The sequence below is a fragment of the Triturus cristatus genome, chromosome 11 (assembly GCF_964204655.1).
Source record: "Triturus cristatus chromosome 11, aTriCri1.1, whole genome shotgun sequence".
NCBI lineage: Eukaryota > Metazoa > Chordata > Amphibia > Caudata > Salamandridae > Triturus > Triturus cristatus.
The window spans coordinates 543,832,187-543,859,855 of NC_140594.1; the positions used below are offsets into that span (position 1 = coordinate 543,832,187).

The 27,669-nt window shown below is 41.7% G+C and overlaps 1 protein-coding gene across 1 annotated transcript in view; it reads left to right on the forward strand.

Annotated features, from left to right (window-relative positions):
* Window positions 1-25,160, forward strand: part of LOC146785048 (indoleamine 2,3-dioxygenase 2-like) — a 277,794-nt gene extending 252,634 nt beyond the window's left edge. Inside the window, exons 8-10 of the mRNA XM_085633495.1 lie at window positions 6,713-6,764; window positions 10,142-10,290; window positions 24,440-25,160. Coding sequence (XP_085489621.1) covers window positions 6,713-6,764; window positions 10,142-10,290; window positions 24,440-24,810 — 572 coding nt within the window. The 3' untranslated portion in view covers window positions 24,811-25,160. The remainder of the gene's footprint in view (window positions 1-6,712; window positions 6,765-10,141; window positions 10,291-24,439) is intronic.
* Window positions 25,161-27,669: the final 2,509 nt, after the last annotated feature.

Sequence of the window (27,669 nt, forward strand, 5' to 3'; positions counted from 1 at the left end):
TCGAGGCCTTATGGATATTATTAAAAATGATCCTTTTCATAAAATAAAATGGCTCAGTGAGATTAGATCCCTATTAGGGAAGATGGGAATGGTAGATCTGTGGGATAATCCTCAAAATGCAACCTTCACATGTAAAAAACTTTTAAAAGCAAGATATTGGGAAATGGTCCACCATTCAATCATGTTGGAAAAGTTACCAACAAATCTCACAGGTGGTTTTCTTGAATTTAAGACCAGGCCCATGCTTGAAGAATATTGGGATGTTATTGAAAGGCCATATGATCGTAAACTGTATTTTCAATTTAGCGCTGGTACCCTCTCAACTAGGCAGTTTATGGTGAAATGGGAGGGGTCTTCAAGTGACAGATACCCCTGGTGTCCGGACCAACAAGAATCTGTCAGTCACATTTTGTTTGGCTGTCCTCAATATCTTGCCCCTCGCCGAATGTGGATAAAACCCATTTGTCGGCTTATGGGTACTCGGAGGTATGTTGACGCCCTGAGAATTTTAAGTACAGATTCTAACCCTACAATTGCGATAGCAGTTGCGAAATTTCTCTAATGGACATGGTCAATTCGCTCTAAAAGCCGCCTTTAGACGTCTTCCTAATTTGAGTATATTGATATTTACTATTGATTTAAATGTGTTAGAAATGTTGAATATGTTATAAATTATAGTAAATTGGGAATATTTAAAGATATTGTAGTTTTATATGTTGTGTCATGGAATGGAATGTTAATTTTAACCATTTTACATTTTTTGGAAATTCGCTGTAATTTGAATAATTTATGTATTTTTATATGATGTACTTTGATGACTTAACCGTCGAACAAAGTTATGATGATGATGATATATATATATATATATATATATATATATATATATATATATATATATATATATATATATGAGAAGAAAAGGTTGCCCTGCATGAGACTGCACACACGGTAAGTTTACCACTTCATTGAAGACTTGCAGGTTACACAAACTCACAGCTGGAGTCCTCCCTGGAGAGCCTGACGCGTTTCGAACATTACGTTCTTAATCATAGGCACAAAACGAAGCAGCCACAGCATTGCAGAATTTATTCAATTTTCTCAATTTTCCAACATCCCGCCCCAGTGGGCGTGTACCAAAGTGTCTTCTGGGGGTTGAAGTTCTGCAAAGACACATGAAAAACCCAAGTGGGTGTTGCTGACATACAAAGTTCTTAATAATACCCAGCAAAGCGAAAATCCACAGTTGCAAGTCTCGAGTAAACTGCCCATGTAAGCAACAACAAGGGGACCTTACCGCTTCGTCGGCAACCTCATATCAAAGTCGCCACAAATCCGCATCCTCAAATTGAATAAATTCTGCAATGCTGTGGCTGCTTCGTTTTGTGCCTATGATTAAGAACGTAATGTTCGAAACGCGTCAGGCTCTCCAGGGAGGACTCCAGCTGTGAGTTTGTGTAACCTGCAAGTCTTCAATGAAGTGGTAAACTTACCGTGTGTGCAGTCTCATGCAGGGCAACCTTTTCTTCTCATATATATATATATATATATATATATTACCTACTGGCGGTCGCCAGTAGGTAGTTATAGTTAGGACCACGTTTCCATAGGAAAACCTCAACATTCTATTTTGAATAACTTTGGCGCCGGTCGAGGAATCCTCGCGAATTTCTCAAAATAGGTGGGGCGCTACGCTACGCTCCTACCCTGAAAGTCTCGGGGGGATTCGTCAAGCGGGGGCTGAGATAAAAGGGGGGTCCCAAAACGCGTTTTTCCCATGCATTTTTCCATAGGACCTTTAGAATGAGCTACAGCCCGAACGGCTGGCAGAGAGGTAGTCCCTAGGTCAAGGAAGTGCCTTTTGTAGGTTTGGTGTAAATCTGTTCAGTAGATTCTGAGAAAATAGCCTTTAAATCAATATATATATCTGAGCCCGCTTACGGTACGCTTACCGTACGCTTACCGTACGGTGGCGTGCGCGAGCGCGATTCTGATTGGCTCTTAGATCTTAGTAAACATTCGAATCGGCCGAAACCAGGAAGCGGCGTCCGCCATTTTGTCTCTCGCATTGAGAGTTATTTATCAAACTTGATGCCCAAAAACATGTTACGGGGCAGTTTTGACAACTCCCTCCCACACAGTCATGTTGAGGGAGTCCCCAAACATCCCCAAAGAGCAAAAACGGTTATATTTTTTTTTCGGCAATTTCGCCGAGTACGCTTACCGTACGCGTACGGTAATTAAATGGAAAAAAAAAAACACTATCCACACTTACCCCACCCCCTGTTTTTTTGGTGGCTGCAGGCCACCAAATGTACTGGGCTTATTGAATCTCAAAACACTATCAACACTTACCCCACCCCCTGTGCTTTTGGTGGCCGCCGGCCACCCAATGTACAGGGCTTATTATTAATGAAAAAAAACATGAAATTATAAAATCGAAATAAAAAAAACACTATCCACATTGACCCCACCACCTGTGCTTTTGGTGGCCGCCGGCCACCCAATGTACAGGGCTTATTATTAATGAAAAAAAACATGAAATTATAAAATCGAAATAAAAAAAACACTATCCACATTGACCCCACCCCCTGTGCTTTTGGTGGCCGAAGGCCACCAAATGTACAGGGCCTATTAAAGTTGATAAAAACCGTGCACGGAACGAACTGCGTTAAGTGGGCGCGCACGCCTCGAATGGCGTAAAGTAACTTAGCATTTAAAAAAACGTACAAATTCACTGAAAAAACCATAGGTTTCACACACGTTATAGTTAGGAATTAGCATTTAAAAAACCTTGCAAATTCACTGAAAAAACCATAGGTTTCACACATGTTATAGTTAGCGGAAATTTTACTGATAAAAAACCAATGAAATTGCCCCGTTATAGTTAGTGCTGGCAACTATAACTCACGCGACCGCAATCTTCTGCCGATGACATATGTGTCTTTATAAAAAAAAATATTTGTAATATATGTATAGCTAAAAATGTATGGAAGAAGACATGGGCAAATAAGTGTCTAAATACAGTATTAGCATCAGCAGAGGATTGCGGTCGCGTGAGTTATAGTTGCCAGCACTAACAATAACGGGGCAATTTCATTGGTTTTTTATCAGTAAAATTTCCGCTAACTATAACATGTGTGAAACCTATGGTTTTTTCAGTGAATATATATATATATATATACACATATAAAGCTATAATCAAAAGTTCCAGTAGGTGCGCTCTCAGGGTATAGTACACTTGAACCATGCGAGAAGTTGCAAAAACTGTTTATTCCACAACGTGTTTATTTTATATAATTAATGGCATACGTTCTGTATGTGGTGCCTCAAATTGTACAGACTCCAAAAGAAGCAAGCATGTGCAGAATCAATGAAAACAAATAGCTGTACTTTGACAAGAGCCATGCACTACATCGACATGTGGCTGGAAATTAATGTGAGCCAAGTCGCACATGCTTGCTTCTTTTGGAGTCTGTACAATTTGAGTTACCACATACAGAACATATGCCATTATTTGTATTTCACAAGGTAGGTTTAAATACTTATTTCTTCTTCTAGGTGTTTGTACCATTTGATTTTTACTTAGGCAATGCATGCTTTATTGCCGACACCATTCTAATATGGCCGACATGTTAGCATTCCTCATGTAACCATCGTTTGTTTCAACCATGCATTTTTAAGGCACTGGATTGGTATGCACATTACACGGGATCAAGACTGCTTGGCAGACGAAACACGTTGTGTATAAAATAATTTTTGCAACTTCTCACGTGGTACGAGTGTACTATATCTTGAGAGCGCGCCTACTGGAACTTTTGTGTGATTAGCTGGTATGCTCTGCCGGCGTGCGCGCCACTTCCCAAGGGTCCCGCTGGACTGGAAAGAGCAACGAGGCAACGGTATATATATATATAAATATTGTTATATATAGACACACACACACACATGCCTTTACCATTCACAAAACGTTGTTGGAAAGACATGCGTGGTAAAGGCATATGCGTGCAGAGATGTTGTAAGACATGGGCAAAGTGGGCTGTGGTCCAGGGCCCCCGCCTTTCAGGGGCCACCCTGACAGAGCAAACCCTGTTCTACAGAGTCTTTCCCTGATGACCTTGAATAACTCTGAAACAGATTTTTTAAATACCGTATTCCATTAATTTATTTTTTAACATGGGTGCTGCATGACAGTGTATTATAGACATTTTGCTGAGAAATGTGTTTACATCTGAAACAATGTTGAGTCTATATCCATAAAATGATTTATTTTAGATCAAATCAGGGCCTCTCATATGAGAAATGGGAGGGTATCACAGAGATTATTTGCAGCAATATTAGTGAGCTGCTGGTGTGTTACAATATAGTCACTATACCTGAATATTACATTTAAACACATTTAGAATTTCGATGAGTAAGGAGCTGCATTCAGTGACCTGGCCAAAGAGGGCATGAGAGAGCTGAAATTGGATTATAAAATAAAGTCTGTTTCAAACAGGGACCCCCTAAATATGTTTGGCCCAGGGCACCCACAATCCTTAAGATCTCACTGTATGCGTGGTAAAGTTTTGCATGGTAAAGACTTTTGTGGTAGTGCCGCAGGCATTGTATTGAGCAGGTTGTAAAGCCATGTGTGATAATGGCTTGTGTGGTACAGTAATATAGTCTCAATATGGAGACTCAGGGTTGACAATGTTTTGTCTACCAATTTTATTTTGTTTTGCTTGCGGATGTTTGAATTTTCCCAATGCCCATGTGTTCTTGCGAACAGTATTCACTTTTATGTATGGGGTGGTCTTCCATCATTGTAGGTAAAAACACTACATCGATGCTGCCAGGCTACTTTGTGACTTGAAACGTTTTACAAAAATGCATACAGTTAGGATTTGTTGCTATGGTTGTTTACCATATAAACAGTCTTTATATATGGGCCAGCTGGCTTCATTTAAAGTTCCCCACTGTCAGTCTGTAAAAATTGCTCCATTGTGAGAATTGTTAATAGAGGTATGGTAGCCTGTTCTTTTTTTTAAATACATTTTAAAAGCTGTGTTGTGGAATTTGTCTTCACTCACACAGGGAAGACTAAGAGCCAGATTCATAATCTGCACAAAGCCCTGCATCTCTGCCAGTGCGGCAGAGTTAATCACTCTATCCCCCCTATGAAGGTACCGTCCACTGGATTTAGAAATGACCACCAAGCAGGTGGTCATTTCTTAGAGCATTTCCAGGAACCACCATTACGGTAGTTCTTTCAGCACTTTTTGTAGTTTGGGGCAAAGCTGCATTAACACGATGAAGCCCTGCACCAATCTCTAACAGAAAATCCAGCAGCAGGATTTTATTTTTGAAAATAAAAAATAAAATGCTCACCTCGCCATGAGAGACCTCTCCCATGGTGAGAGGGAAGCATTTAGCAGTTTTTCACTGCCTCAGTTCACCAGGGTTCCCTTGGCAATGATGGGCAGTGAAAACTAACATTTATTTTCTCCCTTATATAAGAGGTGGCCGGAATTAGAGTTCTGACTCCGATGACCCTTACGCCACAAGGCTATCAAATGGGTTTAATCATGACGGAGACAGAGTAGTCTTCACCATGAATAAACCAAACTTCTGTCCAAATCTAAATTTAGTGGGCACACCATTATGTTGGCTGTAAGCATACTCTGTTGCTGTTGCAATGGTGTATGTTCACTGCCATCATAGAAATCAGACCCTGAGTTTTGGAATAATCAGTTTTTGTGGTTTAATATCCTTTTGAGTTTCCGAATGAGAATATTTTTTTGCATCAAGGGAAGATTGGATTACATCCCCATTGAGTGGGGGGTCAAATAAGGTTATTCTCCTAGAAGCGTTAATTACTTAACAGTGGCAGCTCCTCCGCTGTGATGAAGGAGTGTCACCTCCCCGCCAGCAGCAGCAGCTGCAAAACTTGAAAAATAAAATGATACTAAACCATGTTTTTTATAGTTTTATTTTCTCCTACTGTGGATTCTCGGGGGCATGGCCAGGGGGTGACAGAGACTGAGAGGGAGTGGTGGGCACTGTTATCAGTGTGCATAATGGTTTGGCTGGCCATCTCAGGCCAGCCAAATCGTCATGAGCACTGAATGCTCTTCAACCCGAGCTGCATTGCCAGGTTAGAGACAGCAGGCACAGGCTCCCAGTCTAACTGTGAGTGCAAATCCTCGGAACTCAGGCCAATCCTGATGCTGGTTTCAGCAGCGTGAAAGCAGCGTCCGGATTGGCTGCAGTGCAGTCGGGGGAGCCTGTGCCTCCAAAGAGAGGGGCGCAATGCAGGTAGGTGTTTTTGTTTTCATCTTGTCCTGCCACGCCTGTCCCCCCACCTCACCACTGTATCAATACACAGGCCGCTACTATTACATAAGCTAGACCACTGTGTTGGCTCGACGTAGTACCATCAGACAGGTGGCAGAATTCCTTTGTTGGCCAAAAGAAGGAACTAATCCTATTTTAACTGTTATGTGTGGATTCCCATGCTGCCGAAGTTACACTACAACAGTTGCAACTGTAGAAAGAATTCAGAATTTGTCAGGTCACCTTTAAAAATCTCCTAGAGAGATCAGCAAAAGAGGCTCTCGAAGTTCAAAGCTTTTCTTATGACTGCAGTCCCCTCAACTTAGTGAAAGCTGTATGTTTGGACAGATGCATTTGTTTGTTGACACAAGAAAACTTACTTCACATTTTCTTTTCTCAGATTATGTTGATCCAGCAATATTTTATATTGTCATGCGGATCTTTCTTTCTGGGTAAGTATTGATTATTAATTAATCCAAATATGTAGCTGTGTTTTAATAATGCAAAAACTACAGTTGATGGACAGAATGCAGAACAATGTCATACATTCACCCCAGTACAGAGATCTGGGCCTAAATCCATCGTTTTTTTGCTCACCATGCCGTTCCAGTTTGAACCGAACCATATGCAAATCAGTCTTGACCCTGTGCCTCATGGGAACAGTCCAGCCTGTATTGCCAAGCCAGGTCCTCCCTGGACTGGAACAAGCATCCTAGGACCGGTTTCTGGGTTTCACCCTTCTTCACTCAGGATAGCTTGATTCCAGTGACATGGAGAGCACGGGACCCACGTCTGAGCATACCCGTCCCACTCGGGTGACAAATGCAAAAACAACAGTTGATGGACAGAATGAACGTATCATACTGGCTCGCAAACAATTTTGGTGATAAAATTCAATATAGCAGTGTTTTTTTAAATGTACAGTGTGCCACTATCTGGGGCATGAAGGGCTCCACAAGGGGCCTAGGGCTGTGACATAAGATATGACTAATGTACTTATCATTTTATGCAATTGAAGGGAATCTTTTCACAGTAGAGTGTTTGAAATAGTCAATATGTTAATGTTCGAAAATTAAAGGAGAAAAGTAAAAAAACTATTTTCAGAATTACACAGACAAAATAGGCCTGTGTCCTCTAAGTACCTTTGATACGTTGGCTGCGTAGCTTGCAATTGTTTTTGTGTTACATACTGCATTTAGTATGAGTGAAAGCAACACTAATGTTTTCGAGAATTTGAAGATTGTCGCTCACTCGTTTGATCCCACTATAAGTGTTTGGCTCATTTGAAATATTTCCACTGCTTATATTTAGTTTTATAAATTAAAAATTGGTACTGAATAAGTGGATTGATCTACATTTCCGGAAATATAAGTCACAATCCTCTAAATGTTTTTTTTCATCCTTGCAATAATGAACATTTTTAATCTCACTCAAATATGTCTTTTTATTGGTTGAGGGAAGTTTGGAGATGATTTTACAGATTTTATACTATCGGGCTTTGCATGGAATGTTGGAAGACCACTGCAAAAGTGAAAAATTTTGATTCAGAAATATAAAAGGCAGTCCATTTATTTCTCACACATGTTAATATTTTCCTGAACTGCAGTGATAAATATCAAAATATATGGATGTATTACACATGGAAACAGGCATGTCACATGGATATAAATGTCATATAATAGGTTATACAGTCACATGCCTACATATTTTTACAGATATAGCCGAGCAATACAGGGATCTCACCCATTGTTTGAGATATAGGCACAGACAGGTTATGTAGTACACGGTAGCACCAGAAAGACGCTGAAGATGTTTAATTCCATATATGACCAGATCTACAACCATTATGGCCAAAGGGCACACTAGCGTGGGTCATTGAGATAAACATACACCACATATAACGTAGGGATAGCAAACTATGACAAGCCTGCTGGATAGAGCAACAGAAATATATAGACCATTTTTAATTTTTTAATTTTTAGATCCTTGAGCAAGTCTTCCTGAGAAGGCCCATAAAAGAAAATGAGAGGTTGAAACACATTGACCGTTTTACAAATAGCCTTTTTCCACATACAACCTAGAAATTGGGACCTTGAACTACAGCGGATGGACAAGCGAAAATGAACAATACACAAGGTCATTAAAAAAAAGACATTGGTACAAGGCTTACATACTTGAACTGTTCTTTCCATTTAGAAGTGTTAGTCTTGTTAGGAATTACCAAGACTTAGGGACAAGCTAAATATGTATTAAAAATTGTCATTATTTAATGTAATCACATATATAGCAAATGGTGAATTAATTGATTTGGGTAAAGAAAAATATGAAAAGAAAAACAGAATAACTTTGGAATACAAGAGAGTGTTCTTTATAGTAAATGAATGTGATTCATTTATGGAGTACTGGCTATAGTTTAATATGGGTATTGGTAATTTACGTACATATACAAACCTCGTATGATAAATAAAGTTGTCCCTTGGAGAGTATAATCATTTTCTATGCTGTTTCTCCAGGGGGAACTGTGTACTTCCACACCTGCTCATCCCCTACCATGTGCTCTTTGGGAGTGGAGCACTGGAGCTAGCTTCCTGCTTCCCCTTTACAGTCATGACACAGACCTTGCAGTTGGCAGCAGGCAAACTGTGTGCTTGCCCATCTTCTGCTTTGCTCCTTCTGGGGGTAATGAGGTAAAGGAGAGAGTTGATGCATCTCATGCCTGCCATCCCTCTACTGGGTCTTTCTACACAGTTTTGGGGTTCCACAGTGGCTTTTTATGGTGGGTCTTGTATCTCACACCTTGTAGCACCTGAAAGCTGGGTGATCCCCATTGACACTTGCCCTCCCTTTGGGGCATAATCTTATGGTAAATAGCATGCAAAACACACATTGACGGGTCCTCTGTGGCAGTGGCCTTCCGAAGGGGGCATCTATGAAACAGTTGGAGGCAATTAGGTTTTTCTCTACTTAGTGAGCCTGGGGACCTACCAGACAGCTGCCTTAGGAGCAAGAAGCTCATAGACAGTTTTCTTGCGATCCGCATGGGACTTTAACATGGAGTTTGTTGTGTTTCACTCTTCGTGTAATGCTTCAGTTAACAGGAGTGGATTGCAGGGCCTCCTCTCTTCAACATTTTCAGATGTTTTATCTGGAGCTTTTTAACTTTCAATGTGCTTCCTCCATTGAGGAAGAGCTCAAGGACGTGAACTATTGCCTCCACATCCTGCACGTCAAGCCCGGTGTCTCTCTTTAGCATCACCCCATGGCCCTGAAAATGGAGTTTATCAAATGCCTCCACTTCAAAAGCCCCTTGGCCTCCTACCCACTTACAGGACACCAACTTGTATTGCCAGAGTCTGAGGTACCCTTTACCCTGGCAAAAACTGCTCTATAGCTATCCAAGAGATGCTCTGCTTTAGGGTGCACAGCAAATCCACCCTTGACTCAGACCAAGAAGGAGTGGAGAGGTCAATGTGCCATTATCTTGAGCCAACTGAGTTTGAGAAAATACAAGCCTGTAGTCCTCTTTAAGAAGCAATAAGTGAACACAGTCGTCGCTTCATTCCTCTTCTTTAGGTTCCATCTTCCCTCAAAGTCTCACCAATGTGCAGTGGTTTAAAAATGAAGGTGCTTCATTCTAGAAGATGGGTGTCTCTAATCACACTGTTGGCATTCGGAAATAAATCTCATACTGTTTACCAAACTGCAAAACAATAGTACATAGGATCCAATATTTGTTTAGTTATGACACCTACCTCTACCTTTGCAAATGTAGTTCTTAGATATCATAGTGCAAAATCACTTATTCTTTTTGAACTATATTCTTCTGCAGTTGGAAGGATAACTCAGCAATGCCAGATGGCTTGATATATGAAGGAGTCTCTGAAGAGCCAATAGCATATTCAGGAGGAAGTGCTGCCCAGAGCACAACACTCCAGACCTTTGATGAACTCTTAGGCATTCAACATAGCCAAGAGAGTGGTAAGTCAAAAATGATATGCATAATGTGTTGAACTAAAATACTAAATGTTCCATTCTTTAGCGGGAGATTTTATTTTTATGACTAAAATCACAGTAAATATTTTGCAGGAAAAATTAATACCACTGATATTTTATCTTGAGTTTACAAATATTGCAAATGATTTTATCTCGAGTTTACAAATATTGCAAATGATCAATATACACATGGTTTAAAAAGTGTTTCAGGAAATGATAGGCAATTGAATGAGAAATGGAAATGATTGTACATTGAGTAAATAGATGTTCCCTAGAGATATAAAAAGAGGAAATCAACTTACTTGCTACGGGATTGTGTTTGAACTTGACTGGTTACAACACCTTGCTATTGCTAAATTCAACAGAGGCTTTGGGACTAAATGGTCCATATATATTATTGATTAATTCACCTAGAAGGGTTGTTTTTGCACAGTCTATGCAATGTGAGCAGACAAATATTTTGTTGTGTGCTGAATTTAACAATAAGCACATCGCAAAGCAGTTTCTCAAAAAGATTCCCTAACATCCTACTCCACCAGACAAATTCATTCTGCAAATCTGTGCAACCAGGTGCAAATGCAGATTGGTAGGACCACACTAGACAGCTGATCTTCATCTAGCATTTGCATTTACGAAGCGCTATCATTGCAATTACAATGACAAAACAAAAGGAAACGTTCATATGGGACATTGGTGAAAACATGCAGCGCTCCATAGGACCCAATCTACCCCCCACAATGCTTCCATCCATTATTCCCACTGTTACAAAACCTTCCACTTTGTCAATGGGTAGCAATTGACAAGTGAAGGCAGCAAAATGTCAAGGCTTTATTGCCACCGGAGGCGTGGCAGATCATTGTCCCTACAAATTGCATGAAAGATGATAATGTCCATACATATTTGAATACTTTTCTTGTGATTTGCTGGGAATTCCAAAGTTGATAATGTGGTTTGAATAGAGATTTATGGGTCACAATGTCATGCATTATAATTTTTCCCCAATCTCAAAGGGCTTGAATTTGAGCAGTGCAGAGTTTGTCAGCTGAAAATCATTTAATACTATGAAGAAGAGGTTGCAGATCCCCTCATAACCTCCTAGAATTTTGATATTGGTCCACCAGGTTTTCGAGTCATGTTTTTCAGTGAGTCTCACTACCTGAGTATCATTTACTAGTAGCTTTTGCAAAATGGTTTTGAGAGCTAACCATCAGTGTCAGCACCAGAATCCCTGGAATTAATACTCAGCTGTCCTTAATATCCTGGAACATAGCCGGCTTAAAAAGCCTTCTTGTGTTCAATTCAGTAATTAAATACTTCCAAGAAAATGATATCCTGTGCCTCCAAGAGACTTGGGCAACCAAACCCTTAATGCTCCCAGGTTTCTATGAACTTCATTCCGCAGCCATGAAGCGCAATATCTGTGGGAGAGCATCTGGCGGTCTCTCAATCATTATCAATAAAGCTCGCAAAATAGAGACAACTTTAATTGCAACTAACACCCTAGATCTGCAAGCGGCACTCGTTAGCATGCGTAAAAGTAACAATAACCCAATTCGCCTTTTGTTAATCAACTGCTATGTCCACCCCAGCTCCCAGCAACAAAACAAGCACTAAAAACACTGACAACAAAAATGAATCATCTCCAACAAATATGACTCACACTACCCAGTTATAGTCGGGTACCTGAACACACGGGAGTTAGAGAACCCGAAAATCTATCTTCCACCTCATTCCAGCGCAACTCCTCTGCAGCGGCTTTCTCACAATAAAAACTTGGTCTCTGTGCACGCTATCAAAATGGCTGCAGACCCTCTCTGGCTCCCTTTCCCCACCTTCAGGGACAAGTCCACCATCGACTAAGTCTTTATCTCAGATCACCTGGCATCATATTTTATCAACTTCGAAGTAGATAACAGGGACAAGAGTGACCACAGGACGCTGAGGGTAACCTTTCAGTTAAATGAAAAAACTACAGTACAACTGCAAACACTGGGGGCCTCAACTGGAGAAGAGCACCATGAAGTTCTCAGTAGAATAAAATGGACTATAAATCTTGGCCCAAAACTCATGGAGTGGATTACTCACAAAGAGTCGAACTCCACAGTCACATGAACTGTTACCCCCCCCAGGAGCACTGGAAAGCAATCCTACAGGAACTAAAACTTGCCCTAAGGGGAGAATCAGGAAACACCCAAAGGCAGGCCATCCACACTCCCCGACTCCTCTCACAAATTCACCCAAGAGGACTTCACCCAACCAAGCGCAGCCTCTTAAAGGCCTTGAAGGCAAGAAGAAAGAGAACCAAAAAATCAGCAAACACAGGCAATAACAATTTTTTGCGCGGAACATAGAAAGAAAGTCTGGGACATATGAGCTAAGAGAATCGAGGCAGAATGGTTGAAAATATTCACCCTCCTCAAAGAAAGGGGACACATCCAACTATGGAAACTAATAAATCAACATAGTAATACTGGCCAGACAAAAGAGAATGGCGTGGTAGCTGCGGAATGGGTCAAACACGCAAAGCAGCTATACTCTAACCACCAGAACATGCCCCACATTTACCCACAACAACGTTTCCCGGTAACATACAAGATCGACAAAACACCTATCATCACGGAGGCAAGGTAATCATCTTGATAAAAAAAATGAGGACAAACGGTGCCCCAGGACCCAATGGGATCCCTGCATCAGTGTTTAAAGCATCACCTGTTTTCTGGGCAGAACAGCTCACACCACTTTTCAGGCACGCTTACGCTACTTCAACTGTCCCACCGTCATGGAAAGGTTCCATTCTCTTCTCTATTTATGAAAAAGTGGATAGTATGAAACCAGAAAAATACCGTCTTATTGCTTTAGTAGACATTGAAGCGAAAGTGTACACAAGAATACTACTGAAAGAACTAGAAGCCTGGGAAAAAGAAAACAACATTCTTCCCCTCTTTCAATCTGGTTTTAGGCCCAAAAGTTCCACCCTGGATAACATCCTAGTATTGGGGCATCTGTCACATCGAGCGACCCAGCCAGCACTATTACCCCTCTTTTGCTGCTTCGTGGACTACAGTGCAGCATTTGACCAGGTTGATCGAGTGAAGCTGTGGGAAAAACTTGACTCCTGGGGAATCCCCCAACAGTTGCCAAGGGCAATAATTGCACTTATCAGGAGACCTCGTTCCGCATCGAGACCAGCCAAACCACGGTAACAGCCAAGGTGCTGACCAATACTGGCCTGAAACAAGAGTGTGTACTCGCCCCTGTTCTCTTTAATCTTTATACAGCAGACCTGGGAAAAGCCCTGAAAGGAGCAAGTTTACTAACACCAAAGCTGGGGAAAGTGCAGCTCCAAATCCTTAAGTACGTCGACAGCATCATGATAATGGATCACCCGCGGTCTGGCCTACAAAAAGCTCTAAACGGGCTTCACAGGTACAATCAAAAGAACAACCTTCCGGCTAACCAGGAGAAGACCAGGATACTTATTTTTGGGAAGTATCACCAAAAGCAAACAGCATAATGGTGCCTAGGCGATCTGCAAATCAAAACATGCACAAGTTTTAACTTCCTGGGCATTAGGCAATCTGAAGGGGCAAAGCCAACAGTCCACCTGAAACATCTAAGAAGCAAGGGGGCCAGCATTATTTACAGTTTGCGACGCTTAAACCAGCGACTTCATAGTCCAACAGCAGAACCAATCCTGAAAGTTGTAAGAGTAAAACTTGTTCCCTCTCAACTATGGACATTTAGTCTTCCCCGGCACCTTCAACAAGCTCCTCACAAACCTCCAAATCTCCGCCTACAAGAAGGTTCTAGCTCTCCCACGACAGGCCAGGAGATCCAAAGTAAGGCTGGAGCTGGGCCTAACTTGCCTGGATATCACCTGCTCAGGGGACTTTTAAAAATACTATATTAGTGCTTTGTGTGCCTCTGTATCCACATTGAAAACCCATATCAAAACAATCTTTAAAGAGAATGGCTCCCCATGGCAGGCACAGTTGGCAGTAGCTATAAGACTACTTGAAATAGAAGCCCAACATGTGCACAATCCGGATGTCCTGGCAAATGCCTGAAAAAAGACAGTGAACACACAGGTTAGGAGAATATCCTTCAAAAAGGACCAGGAGAGCCTACACCATCAATCCAATCTTTCGACACTAGATGTCTCTAATATCCTGGGAAAACCTAAGCCTTATTTAGAGCAAGCCCTGACAATTCTGCCCTGGAAAAGAATCACTTACATGAGACTTCTAGCACTGCCTATTGTGGACTTTAATCCATCCTGGGCCCAGCAAGACAATTCAGTTGCCTGTCGTATTTGCAGTTACCACCGCAAATCTTGGCTTCATCTGTTGCGTTGCTGCCCAAAGTTAGCTAGAGAGTGGCACTGCCTGGTACTCCCAATTTGCAGGTCTCATGGCTCCGGACGATGCAGAGAAGATTCAGACTTGTGCTTCTCTGCTAATACAACTCAAACAGTCGCCCGACTAGGGAAATTCACTGATGCAATTCGGGCTGTATTGACACAAACTATCAAGATACAAGAAGTAACTAGCCGGCCATCAAGCTAGAGCGACTAGGACCAAATATTTATTTTAACATAACATCATTCCTGTGTCTATAAGAAATAAGGGTGGGCGTAGTGGGGCTACGTGAAGCAGCGCGTAATGTGCCCAAATCTACGCACACTCGCGCGCTCCGCGTAGCCCCAGTACGCGCCGCCCGCCTCCCGCCCACCCTCCTTTTAAATTAATACCCTGCATGTTAAATAATTAAAAGTAAAGAGACTTACCTGAAGCGCGGCGTCTCCGGGGCTCCCTCTTCCTTGTTTCAACTTCTTGTGACAAATGCGCATGCGCGGACGCCCGTGCATGAGCATTTCAGGCTTTGAACTACCATGCTGGCCAGCAGGTAGACCACAATATCGCCCGGAGTCTCCCCCAAGACAACAGGCCCATTTGCTGAGGATTAGCCTGCTCATGGGAGAGAAAGTGGTTTGGGTAAAAAAATATATAGGTATTGGTTCAGGGATAAAGAGATGGATTAAGGCTCTGAACTACTTTGCTGACCAGCAGGTAGGTAAGCCTCCCACCAGAGCGTCCCCTAAAACAGAAGCCGATTTGTTGAGGGCTAGCCTGCTGCATGGGCTTAATAACTCACAATTTCAAGCTAGGGCATGCCCCAAAAGAAAGAGAGGCAGACAGACCTCTGGGACCACTCTCAGGAGGGCCTTCCTTTTGAAGTTTGGAGCAAAGGAACAGCTTGCTATGTCTGGTGCACAAGTACAGGCTCTAGGAGAGGTGTGGCTGACCAAAACATGAATTCTCCATTTTGAAAGATCCATGATGCTGTGTAGGCAGATGCATCATGCATGGAGAGAATATGTGGCAAAGATGCCCACTTATTAGACCTGTTCACAGCCACCTTTACATTCTTCCACAAGCAGAGATCTCTGGGAATCTCTGGGAACAGCTGAATATATTAATTGAAGAAACCTGTGTGGGTAAACTCCTCTTTGGAGTGAAAGACACTGTGGACTTTCACTTTTTTGGATTGTGTTAGACCCTTATCTTACTGTCGAGTGGCACTGGCTCCTCCGGGGACATTAAAGGGTAGACTTCCTAGGGACTCTAGAGGAGAGGAATCCTCTGGAATTTATGTGGACTGTTCCTGTGTTTGATACCCCTGGTTTGTTTTATAGTTTCTACGAATTTAGGTGGACTGTGTATTGGATCAACAAAATTCACAATGAAGAGATTGAGTCTTCTTATGTCATCAGTAGGTGTTGGTTCAGCTAACTCATAGTACCACATCTAAACCTCTAGATTTCCATAGTTATAGATGTTGTCAGAAACCTTGAACATGACCACTTTGATTCCCAAGGAGTTCGTGGAAGGAGAACTAACCCTTTAGTTTGTCACTTTTGCATGCCCAAGGAGTCCCGAAGTAAAGATACAAGAATACATTTTCAAATGTTGATTGAAAATATCTAATCCTTGTAAATAAATCATGAGCTGCGATTATTAGATAGATAAGACATCATTGTTATAAACATTATTAGAATGGTGAAAAACACAAACAATTCAACCATGTAAACTGTGTCTATTATTACTCCTATATCACTAATAACTAGGGGTGGGCAGTAAATTCCGCTCTGCCAACAGAGTGTGCAGAGTTTTGCCACTCGGCGTTCCACTTGTGGTGCTGAGTTTGACAAAAAACTCCATATGCACAGCATGGCGGAGTCTACTGGCCCCTAACCCCTCCTCATGAATTTGCATGGCCGCAGATTCTAGCCAGGCTGCGTGCCTCGCATGCCTGTGCACATCTGTTTGTGGTTCGGTTTAATTGAGTAAATGACTTAGTAGTGAAATGTGCCAGAATGAGTCCCGCGTGTAAGCTCCTAGCCTGAGATGGGCCTTCCACAGCCCCAACATAACATTCTGCCCCGGAAGTGCTTGGTGAAAGACAGCAGCAGAGGACACAGGAGAGCCAGCCCGTGCCTTGATTCTCCCAGGCCCACTGAACTCAACCAAGAGCTGCGGAGAGAAGCCCACAGCAGCACTCACCCCATAGAGTGGCAAGGAGAAGAAGGGCGGCTTTGGACGCCTCAGGCACCTGTTCCACAGGAACTCGACCGTAGATGCGGATCCGTTCGTGCAAGAGGCAGGACCCCACCCGGCTGTGGATCACACAGCCCGGGGGTTGACCTGGAGTTGTCAGATGCTGGAGTGACCAAAGGGTCTCGAATTTCACAGGAGAAGGGCAGCAGGCACAAGAGAGGCACAGTTTTGGCAGCTGGAGGCAAATGAAGCACTGTAACAGCCAGGTCTTGAACTCCTCTCCAGTGCCACGGAGATGCTCCCCACCAGACACTACCTCCCTGGCCAATGGATATTACTTAAAGTGAATGGGGGTCCTCTTAAGGACATGCGCACCATAATTTTGCTGTAGTTATTATAAAAATGCTAATAGGACTCTAACAATAAAGAGAACTTCTTGTCAGGTGCTGTAAGGGTAACACGGAATTTAATTTGCCGAAACATAGGCCCTTGACTGCTCTACACGCAGCGAGGGGTGGACGAGCAATACCCCGCTCACTTGCGGAACTTCGTGGTGCTCTGCCCACCCCTACTAATAACTCTATACTAGTGAGAGCATGTTGAGAATACTCTTACAAGACCTGTTGGAATGATCTAACCCCGTACCTTGGTGTAATAGCTCAGGAAGACAGTCTCAGTGCATTAACGAATGAACCCCGTCTGAGTGTGCAGGCAGGGACGGACTGGTTACCGGGCGTTTTGACATGCTGCCGAGCTGGGGGCTGATTTCGCTGATGGGGACCTGCGTGCGCTGAATGAAATTTGTTTTGCTTTGTTTATTTCGAAGCACACACAGGTCTCCATCAACAAAATTAACCCCCACCGCAGTGACATCAGCCCCCAGCTCGGGAGCATGCCAAAAGGTTCAGTATTCAGTCCGGCCCAGTTTGCAGGCCTCCACACTTCTCTTGCATGGCTCTCTTCCTTCTCAGGATGAAGTTTGGGATCTGCAGAGCTGCATCTGTCACAGCTCACAGTAGCTTCCATGAGAACTTCAGTATGAAGGGCCTCTCACTGTATTCAGCATGGATGCTGTTTAAATAATAAAATGCCAGCCTTATTGCACTGTGCCAGAGGCGCAAAAAAACTTTTAGTTAGTGTGGAGGGAAAAAGTTGACTTCTACGAGCACATAATAAAACAAAGACATTGCACTCTAAAATGTATGACCCTTGAACTAACAGTGCAAACTATCACACAATAATGTCTACTCAAATATTAATGTATGCGCAATACTTGCACGTTATAATGTAAATAAACTCAAACCACCATCTTAAAAAGATGCTAAGTTAAAAAGAAATGCCAAAATGTAGACTAAATGTAACCTCTAAAATAGAATAGGGACTCTGTTTCCCATTGGACACATAAGCACCCTGACAGTGGCCACAATTCATAGGATCTGGGTAGAGCAGATAGAGAGTGTAACCTGCCTTGAGAACTATGGGGAAGGTAGCTCAGTGTAAAAGCTTTAAAAGCACTTTACAATCAGGTATAAGAGCTAGAGTGGCAGGAGAGCAGACCCAGAGCCTTTCCTCTTTGGAGGGAAAAGAATCTACATCAAGCTCCTAATAAAATGTGCTGAACAGTTGAAAGACCAGAAAGATCACATGAAACAGCTGAAAATGTAGAGGCCAGAGGACCTAATCCAGCACTCATAGTGGCTAGATCCTAACACCACCAGCACAACTCATTAAACATAGTTCAGTTTGGGCCAACAGGCCAGAGAAAACTACCTTTGTTTGTTCCCTTTATGGTGGTCTGGCCCATGGGCCCTGGGTGCTGCCGGTACTAAAAACTATTTTCATCAACCAGCGATTTTGTTATTGTCTATCTTTGGGAGGTCCTGTGTCATGAAGTTTATTTCTAAAGGGGAATGTGCTTCACACTCCCTCCTGTTACTGCCTTTCTACTTCAGGGAGGACAGATGCACTGCAGAAATAGTTTATTTGCTTTAGGAGCCACCCAGAAGTAGTTGTTGACCATCATCCCACAGAAACCCACAGTTCATGTTGCTGTTGTAGCCCTTTGTCTTCTGGGGCCTTTAAAGAGTAACTCCAGGAGAGTTACTTATTGGCTGACAGACAAGCTCTCCTGGGGATGTGATTTCTATCTAAATGTTCTATAGTGCATTGATCTTTGTTCCTATGTTCTGTTGCTGTTTTTCAGACAGGGGAAATGTAGAAGAAAGCCTTGCACACTTAGTTATGTTGAACATTGAAATGGGTATTGACATGTACATTGTTGACAGTAAGTGACTGTATATAATGCTTTATGTTATTAAAAAGGGGCACTATCCTGAGGTGTATATATATCGATTTGCTCTTTTATTTGGTTCTATTTTATGCCTTTAATTATTGTGTGACAGTCTGACAAAGCCAATAGGCATGAGGTTTGAGAAAGGCAGGAAACCCAGCGATAATCTCACGAAGTTTGGCGTTAGCTTGATGATAGGGCTAGGCAAACTTAGTCACGATATCCACCTTCCATAGGATATCATGGCTAAGTCAGCCCTGAAGCAGGCGTAAGGAAAGTAGTGCTAACAGGGGTTATAGCTACATTTCTTGCTGCTATGCTTCATAGCGTGGGGCTTGATGATAGGAGAAATGTCGCATAGCGACATTTCTCCAGTCATGTCAGGGCAGGAACGCCCACTTTGCATCTCATTCGAGATGCAAAGCTGGGTGTTCAGAATTCAGGCGCTCATGCAAGGTTTCACGCGATAGCGTGACCTTGCTGATTAGGCGATAAAATTATCACCGCTTTTCGCCCGAAAATGGACGCAAAAGCGGCGATTATTTTTTATCGCCTCATTGCTGAGATGGCCCATTGTGTTCTTAGGGTGTATGTCTTGCTAGGGTTAAGACAGGTGAAGTGCATTCAGTGCAACCACTATACTCGTGAGGGGATCCGGTATGCATTTAGGGGGTTAACTGACTTACAGGATCTTTCTTTAGTGTGCACCTCATGTTGGGTTTGAGGCCTGTTAGAAGGTGTCGCCATAAGTATTTCCATCTGTATCTATTTCTAAAGAGTATTTTCTAGTGTGTGGAATAGAGTAGGTTTTCCTTTTTAGAAAATATGGCACTGGGAGGGCAGCAAATTATTAAATGTTATCTGTTGATTTGAGTCTCTAACCACAGAACCTCCCATGTGTAGGCCTTGGAATGCCTTAAAAAATTACCAGTTATTGTGTGCCACACACAATACACATCACAACGCATATACTGTTTTGTTTGCTCTTTGTAAATACCCCATTTTTTTGTAACCACTATTGGGCATTTGGTGTTCTAAACATGGCCTGTGGTGTGCATGATGGACACACTTGTTTTTGTTACATAAAATGTTCTAACACAAATTACATATCTTGAGCTTAGCATTTTCCCCTGTGCTAATAGGAAAAGAAATGCACACCTCACACAAGAGTGTCAGCATAACCAAAATAAATTGTGTTATGATGGGTGCCCAAACTAAATGATGTTCTACTTTCGGGGCACCTCGAAAATGGGTTACAATTTTGTGAACCTTTTTTTAAATTCCTTAATTATTTACTTCTAATGATAACTTGACATTTTTATACAACATTTGCTACCACCGTTGCATTGTAAATACCAGAATATACTAATATCATCTCAATGGAATGTGTTTTGTCAACTTCAGTACCATGATAGTCCAAGGTGGCCCTGTCACAATTTGAACCGTGACTTGCAGATTACTCCCAGATCTTAACATCTAGCATTTAACTAGAATTCATAAATATGTGTCATTTAAGAATATAAGCATTTTTCCAATTGTTACCTTATGAATGCTAAACTTATTTAGCAATACAAGTAGTTGAAAGGATGTACTATTTTATTTCTAAAGTTTCAAAATGTTTAACAATTTTGTTAATAAAGTGGCTTCTTCTCTGTTACTAAAGGTAACACCAAACAGTAAGGTTAACTTTGTATGGACATGTTCCCAAATATTATGTCTAAGACTACGTATGCCTTAATCTTAGATATTGAGGAGTAACTTAGTAGTAAGTCACAACTACTCTTGGAAACAACGCTATGAACTGCGAGCAGCATATACAAATATAGAAAAACATGTAGTATCAAAACCTGCATTGCAAGTCCTCCCTGTGCTTTCTAAGATCCTTTCGTCACTTCTCAAACCTCCACATACCGTCACAATCCAAGAACACAAGCTAAGTCTGACTTTAAAATGCTAATGCATTAAATCAAAATGGTGTTTGAAAGCATTTGACAAACTAAAGCCATCGGTATTGGATTTGACAAGAAGAAATCGGAATCAGGACTATTGTGCCCATAACATACACAATAAAACAAAATGAAGAACAATGAAGAGATGAAACAAGATGAAACAAAAATGCCTTCACCATGAGCAACGGAAGATATTTCTGATGTTATCCTTGTGCTTCTTGCAGAAGTCCATATTTATTATATATGACATTGTCACCTGCTTGCTTCCTTGGCTATTGTCCTTCCTCTATGTTAACGGCCTGAGCATCTCTTTGGAAGCTAGCAAGCTTTTTATGCTTTTGTTTCAAGCTTTTATGATTTCCTGTAAATCCATTCACAAACAAAGGAGTGAAAAGGAATATAATTGAGGCTTGTTCACCATTCTCTTTATAATGATACGCAATAAACCTTCACGCACTGTTGTGACGAACCATGCCACAATAGCAGGCAATGGTTTAATAAATAAATCCTGTAGATTTAGTTACGTGGGCCAAATGTGTAGATTACCTCAACACACACATCTAGTGTAGACCTGTCTCAGATCATTGCTTTTTTGTGTTCCTGTGTTTATGTTGTAGAAAATAAAACATGCATGATTTCAAAAAAGCTGGTGCCACGGACCCAACAAAAAACACGAAGAGAATGGTTGAATAGAAGTGCTGAGGGCATTGAAATAATAGAATACAACCAAGATATAAGAACAGGTGTTGGTATCATACACACTGAGATGTCTATCCTGAGATGAGGTTGTCCAGGTGGCTACACACTCAAAACATTTAGGTAGCCATAAATAATTCCAAAACATGCTATAGTATTGTGGCTGCCATCATTCAACTATACCAATGGCCTATGCATTTTTTTTTTATAATAGTACATTTTTCATGTTTGTGAGAAATTGGATTGTTGGTTGAGAGGGTTGTTAGTGTCTCTCAAGCAACAGCCACTATCCTTGTAAGAGGTAAACACGAAAGTCACTCAATTAGCCTCTGCTTTACCCTGTTGTAGCATAGCACAATAAGCAGTCAGGCTTAACTTAGAGATAATGTGTAAAGTATCTATGCAGCACTCAAACAGTAATAAAGTGAAAACACCACAAGAAAAATCCCATACTGGTGTTAAAAAATAGAGTAAACTTTTATAATTTTTTTGACATGAAAACAGCAAAAATCCAAAAAGTAGAACAGGAGATATGAAATTTCTAAGATTTAAGGTCAGTATAGTGCCAATTGTGCAAAGCTCCACTCGCAATTATCTAGTCATGCGAACCGGGTGAAAGTAACAACTTCAGGCCAACCACATATTGCTGGAATTTTACACTCTAAAGTCTAGCATGTAGATTCCAGTTTGTGGTGGAGCAGGCCTTGAGGAACTGGGTGAGCATTGGTAATTTTCTTTGCTGCAGCGCGAAGAGCAGGCCACGAATCTTGAATGGGCGTAGCTGCAGCACCAAGATCCTGTTGGGCGTCGCCGATGGTTGTTGCTCAAGATTCACATTGGCAGTCACTGTGTGCTGTCGATACTGTGGCAAGAAATTGCACACCTCCCATTGATGGTCATAGCTGGCCATCCAGTTGACCAGAGGTTCGTGTTGGCATTGGGCACAGGCATCAAGTTCTTGGCTTGAATGTGCCTGCTTGCTATCTTGAAGAGTCTATAACTTCAGGATGAATCCCTTTCTTCAAGGAGGAGTTAGACAGACGCCACACGAAGGGTCTAGTATGGGGAAGGCACACCTTGGGGATCAGGAACTCACTTTAGCAGAGGCCAGCAGAGCTCAGGCAGGTCCAGTTGCAGACCCAGTGCAGCAGGCCGAGCAGTTACAGAGAGGCCTCTGGAGCTTGTTGTATCCCATTAGCTCAGAACAGAAGGTGAGTCTGCTGACCCATGAAGTCACTTCAGCCTGGTACTAAGGGTACAGGTCCTGTCTTCCTTCTCAGACAGCAGGGCAGGCCTTATGCAGCAGGGCAGCATGGCAGTCCTTTTTCTGTAGCATCCACAGGTTTAGGAGTGTACTGAAGAGTGGGTCAGAGAGTCCAATTTTTACATTTGCTGCCCCCTTAACCTTTAAAGTAGGAGAAGCTTATGGACTTTTCCCTTGCAGAAGGTTCTGGAATTTCCTTCCTACCTGCCTTGGTCCCAGTCTGTCTGAGGGCTCAATAGGCTAGTGTGAAGTCCTTTGTATGTGAGCTGAGAAAGTGCCTTTGAAGTACAAGTGTGGCAGATGACAGTCAGCTCGGCCCCTCATCCTGCCATTGATGCTCTTGGGCCAGGTTTGTACTATATAAAAGTAAAAAACAAATACAGAAATAAGTGTTTCATGGAAATGTGTTGTGAAGTTGAGAGAGACATATTACTAATGATCCATCTAAATTTATACTTCATAGTGAAGTATAGTGACATTTTACAGCAATGGCGACGGAGTACCTTCTCTGCCAAACTGAAGGTCTGTTTGCCTCATTTTAGTGTCGGGGGCCTTCATAATGTCAGCAGCGGCGATTATTCTGTCTCCTCCCTTTAAAAATCTCACACAAATACAGTTGGCTTTGATTTGGCTTGAGGTGTGACATGATGTTGCACACAGTGTGGACTTTTAGTCTCTCAGCATGTAGACACTGATATGTTAGGGCATTTCTTTCGAATACTCCTTTTGCTCTAAATGGCCTTTTTCAGAATAAGAACATGGATGTTCTCTGCAGTGAGCTGTGGGTGTGTACGAAGATATTATCTAATAATGAGAGCTCCTTTTAGCCCCAGTCACTTTTAGCCCCATTATGACTTCACCGAATGGGGTTCAGGCATTTACCAGATATAGTGAATTCCTCCTACGCTGCATTGCATTTTAACTCGTAAATGGGGCTTAGCAGGTATATTTCAGTGCATGCCACACTGAATTACACAACATTCTCAACAAGTTTGACCTGCAAAAACTGACCTGGGAAAATCGTGGGGGATTTAACGTTTATCACACCTGCTAATGACCACATTCATAAATCTCTGCAGTGGTCATTCTTCTGATCCCTGGAGAAACATAAATTTGCACTGGGATCGGAATTTTGCCCCAACCTTGGACTTCTGAACCAGAGCTTTTGATGCTGTTCGGCTACTAATCGTATTATTTGTTGTGGGATAGAGGTTACACTGCTTGGACTAGATTTCCTACCAAGGTGTTGATTTCTTTTTGTTTTTTTGTTTTTCATTTTGTTCGCAGTGTCTGCACTCATCTCTTCTTTAATGTTTTTTTTTTTTAGTTAATTTGCTTGTAATATGTTCGTGACATTCGGTTTTGCTCTTTCTTTTAGCTTCATTTCTTCATAGAATGAGAGATTACATGCCACCAAGTCACAAGGCTTTTTTAGAAGAAATCCGGCGGATCCCTTCTCTTCAACAGCATGTAATGTCCTCTGGAAACAGCAGTCTGTGCATTGCTTACAATAACTGTGTAGAGGCCCTAGTTGAAGTAAGGAACTACCACATAACAGTAGTGAGCAAGTATGTATCTATTGCTGGAGTGAATGCCAGAGCTGCAAACGCAGCAAAATTGATGAATGCTGGCAAGCCTCTCCCTGCCCCTCCATCCTCACTAGAAGCAAAAGGTACCGGAGGAACTGGAGTCATGTGTTTCTTGAAAAGTGCCCGCGACGCAACCAAAAAAGTGGTCTTCAAAGTTTAAAGACAGGACATTGGTCAATGATGAAATTTGTGTTTAGAGGACTCGTGCGTATTTCACCATGTAATCTGATACTGTATTCATGTAATGCCATGAAAAACTCAAATTTTTTTTAACATCTTTCAACTGAGCTTTAATGTGTCACATAGCAAAGTGATTGGATGTTTAATACAAATTGGCATGCTTATGAACTGTACCAATGGAAATATAAAATGCCTATTTATATTTGTTATTACATTACAGAACTTTATTTCATGTGCTTGTATTGTGAAAGAATTCTAATAAAATAATGTAGACTTTTCAAAATGTATTTTACTCAGTACAATAAAATAAAAAGACGATAAACATTTAAAGTGTGCACATGGTATTGAGTGGCTTATGTTGATAAAGAACATGGCAGCACCCAAGAAACACATATTTTTAAGCATTTCGGCTCTTTTTCATTAATTTCGATTCTGACTGTGGAATAGACTACTGTCACGAAGTTCAATTATGCATCATGCAAGTATCTTGTGTTTTTCTTAAATTGAGATAAAGGTTAAGAATCTGATATTTTTCTGAAGACACACATAGGGAGCCGATACATGCACGGCACTGATTATTATGGTGTAACACAATTACCTAACTGCCCCTCTTCCTTCTCACCTTAATTCCATACCAAGTAAATCCATCACAAGCAGGCTGGATTACGGCAACACTCTCTATAGCGGGATCTCCAAACAACCTTGCAGCACTGCTTGACAGGGCAGGAATTTGCTGTATTTTAAAAAATACAGTGCATTCCTGCCTTTGCCCTGCACTGGTGCCAATGCAAGCCCCCTTGTACCATGGTGCACTCTGTTTCATGCAGGATTGCTTTTGTGCAGGAAGTTTAACCTTACTCCCTGAGGCATATTCCTCCTTCTATGTGTGCTACAGAATGCAGCACACAGAAAGAGGAAGTAACAAGAAGAAATAAAGGTATTTCTCCTCATTACACCTCCCCCAACAAGGTGTGTCTTTTTGCCACATTCTCAGGTCTACCACTTTTGGTAAACCTGGCAATGTGTCTACAACCATGAGAGTTGCATGGGAACTGCATGGGAACACCATGCAAAGCCCATGAAACGCCTTCCAAAGAGCAGAGTAACGCAAACACAGAGATTTGTACTGCGTTGATTTACTTCAACTTTATGAAGACACTCAGGGATATGCAAGGTGTCCTTGCATGGCTCAATAAATCGCATGTTGGACCTGCATCACTCTTGCCCCATACTGCATGGTGCAATAACGAGGCAATTAATCTCATAAATATGCCCCTAAGCATCTTGGACCCGTAACCTGTTGGGGTTGGTACCGGTTGTGAGCTCCTTCAGCCAACAGATAGGGTGATGTGTCTATGAGAAGGTGTGATACTGAATCAGATGTCAGGAATGTTGTCTGTCTGTTACATTTCTGCCTGCTACCTGGAAGCTTGTAAGTCTCTTGGGATCAAAACACCAGCACGCAAAACAGGTAAGCGATAGATGATCATCAATTTGTCTGTGAGGGGGCTAATAATGGATAGAAATAGCGAAAAGTGTCAGGATTCCTCTTTCAAAATCATTGGTGTGGCCTTGATGTCATGAGCCATATTGCAAGTAAGGAAATTAGCTATTTACCCCTCCACCTCCAACTGGGTGCTAATTGACAGCCAACATTAGACTACATTTGGGTCCCTCATGCCATTTGGCCCTGGTGCAACATCAAAAACTGCTACTTCTCTGATTGTTCTCCTAAGAGTAAGTCGAAGCCCAATGTCAGCAGGCAGTGGGGGAGGTTCTCTGGCCTGTCCCACTCTTTCTAAAAGCTTCCGAAGATGATTGAAAGAACAGTTCGGGAAGTGCTGATCAAAGGGAGGAAAGAGCCTACCTCTTTAATCTTTGCCTGCTTTCGATTTTATCTCTAAGAACCTTAAAGAGTGAGACAAAAGGAAGTAATATTTTGAAAGAAGATGGCAGATAATTTTGCACACATGCCTGAAAACTTCCATTTGCTGACACAAAATATTGAAACCACGAAGGAAGAATCGGTCAACCACTATGAAAATACTAGGATAGAATGCCTTCCGGTATTTTAGGTATTCCAAGCAAGGAGTTAAAAAAGAACAGAAATTCAGAGGAAATATTCTTATGAGGATGGATCTTAGCACCATGGGCCAGGTGTACTAAGCATTTGGTCGCAAAGTACTAGTCACAATTGCAACCAGTATTTTTGTGGCCAGTGTGATATTTTGCCAACAGAACAATGTACTAATAAGACAGTTCGCAAAATACTAAATCGTAGCAGGTCACATTTCGAACTACCTCCTGAATATTAAAGAGGAAGATTGCAAATTGCGATCCACTGTGATTTGCAGCCATTACAAAAATGGTGGTCAATGTCTATAGCGGCTTTTCAATGTTGTTTTTTTTGTTTGTTTTTAAATGCAGCCCATTATCCTTAAAGGAAAAGGGGATGAGTTCAAAAAAAGTTAAAGTTTAAATAACATTTTTTAAGAGTAGGCAGTGGTCCATAAGACCATTACCTAGTCTTAAAAATGTTTTTGTCAACATTGAAAAGGGGCAGAAGTTTTCCTTATGGACACTTTCTCATTTGCAAATGGGTTACTGCAAAAATATGAAGTCTGATGATATTATGTTTTGCAACTGGATTTTGGTTGCAACAGTAATATATCTCATTTCGAATCGGTATTTGAAAAGGAAGACCTAAACATACCCCTTCCACATACCAGTATTTAGTTGTAAATCCAAATTGCGGTTAAGCAACATGTTACTGAATCACAATTTGAGGTTTTTACATGTCAAAAGATCTTTCGGTGGTTGCAAATGTCCTGAATTTACG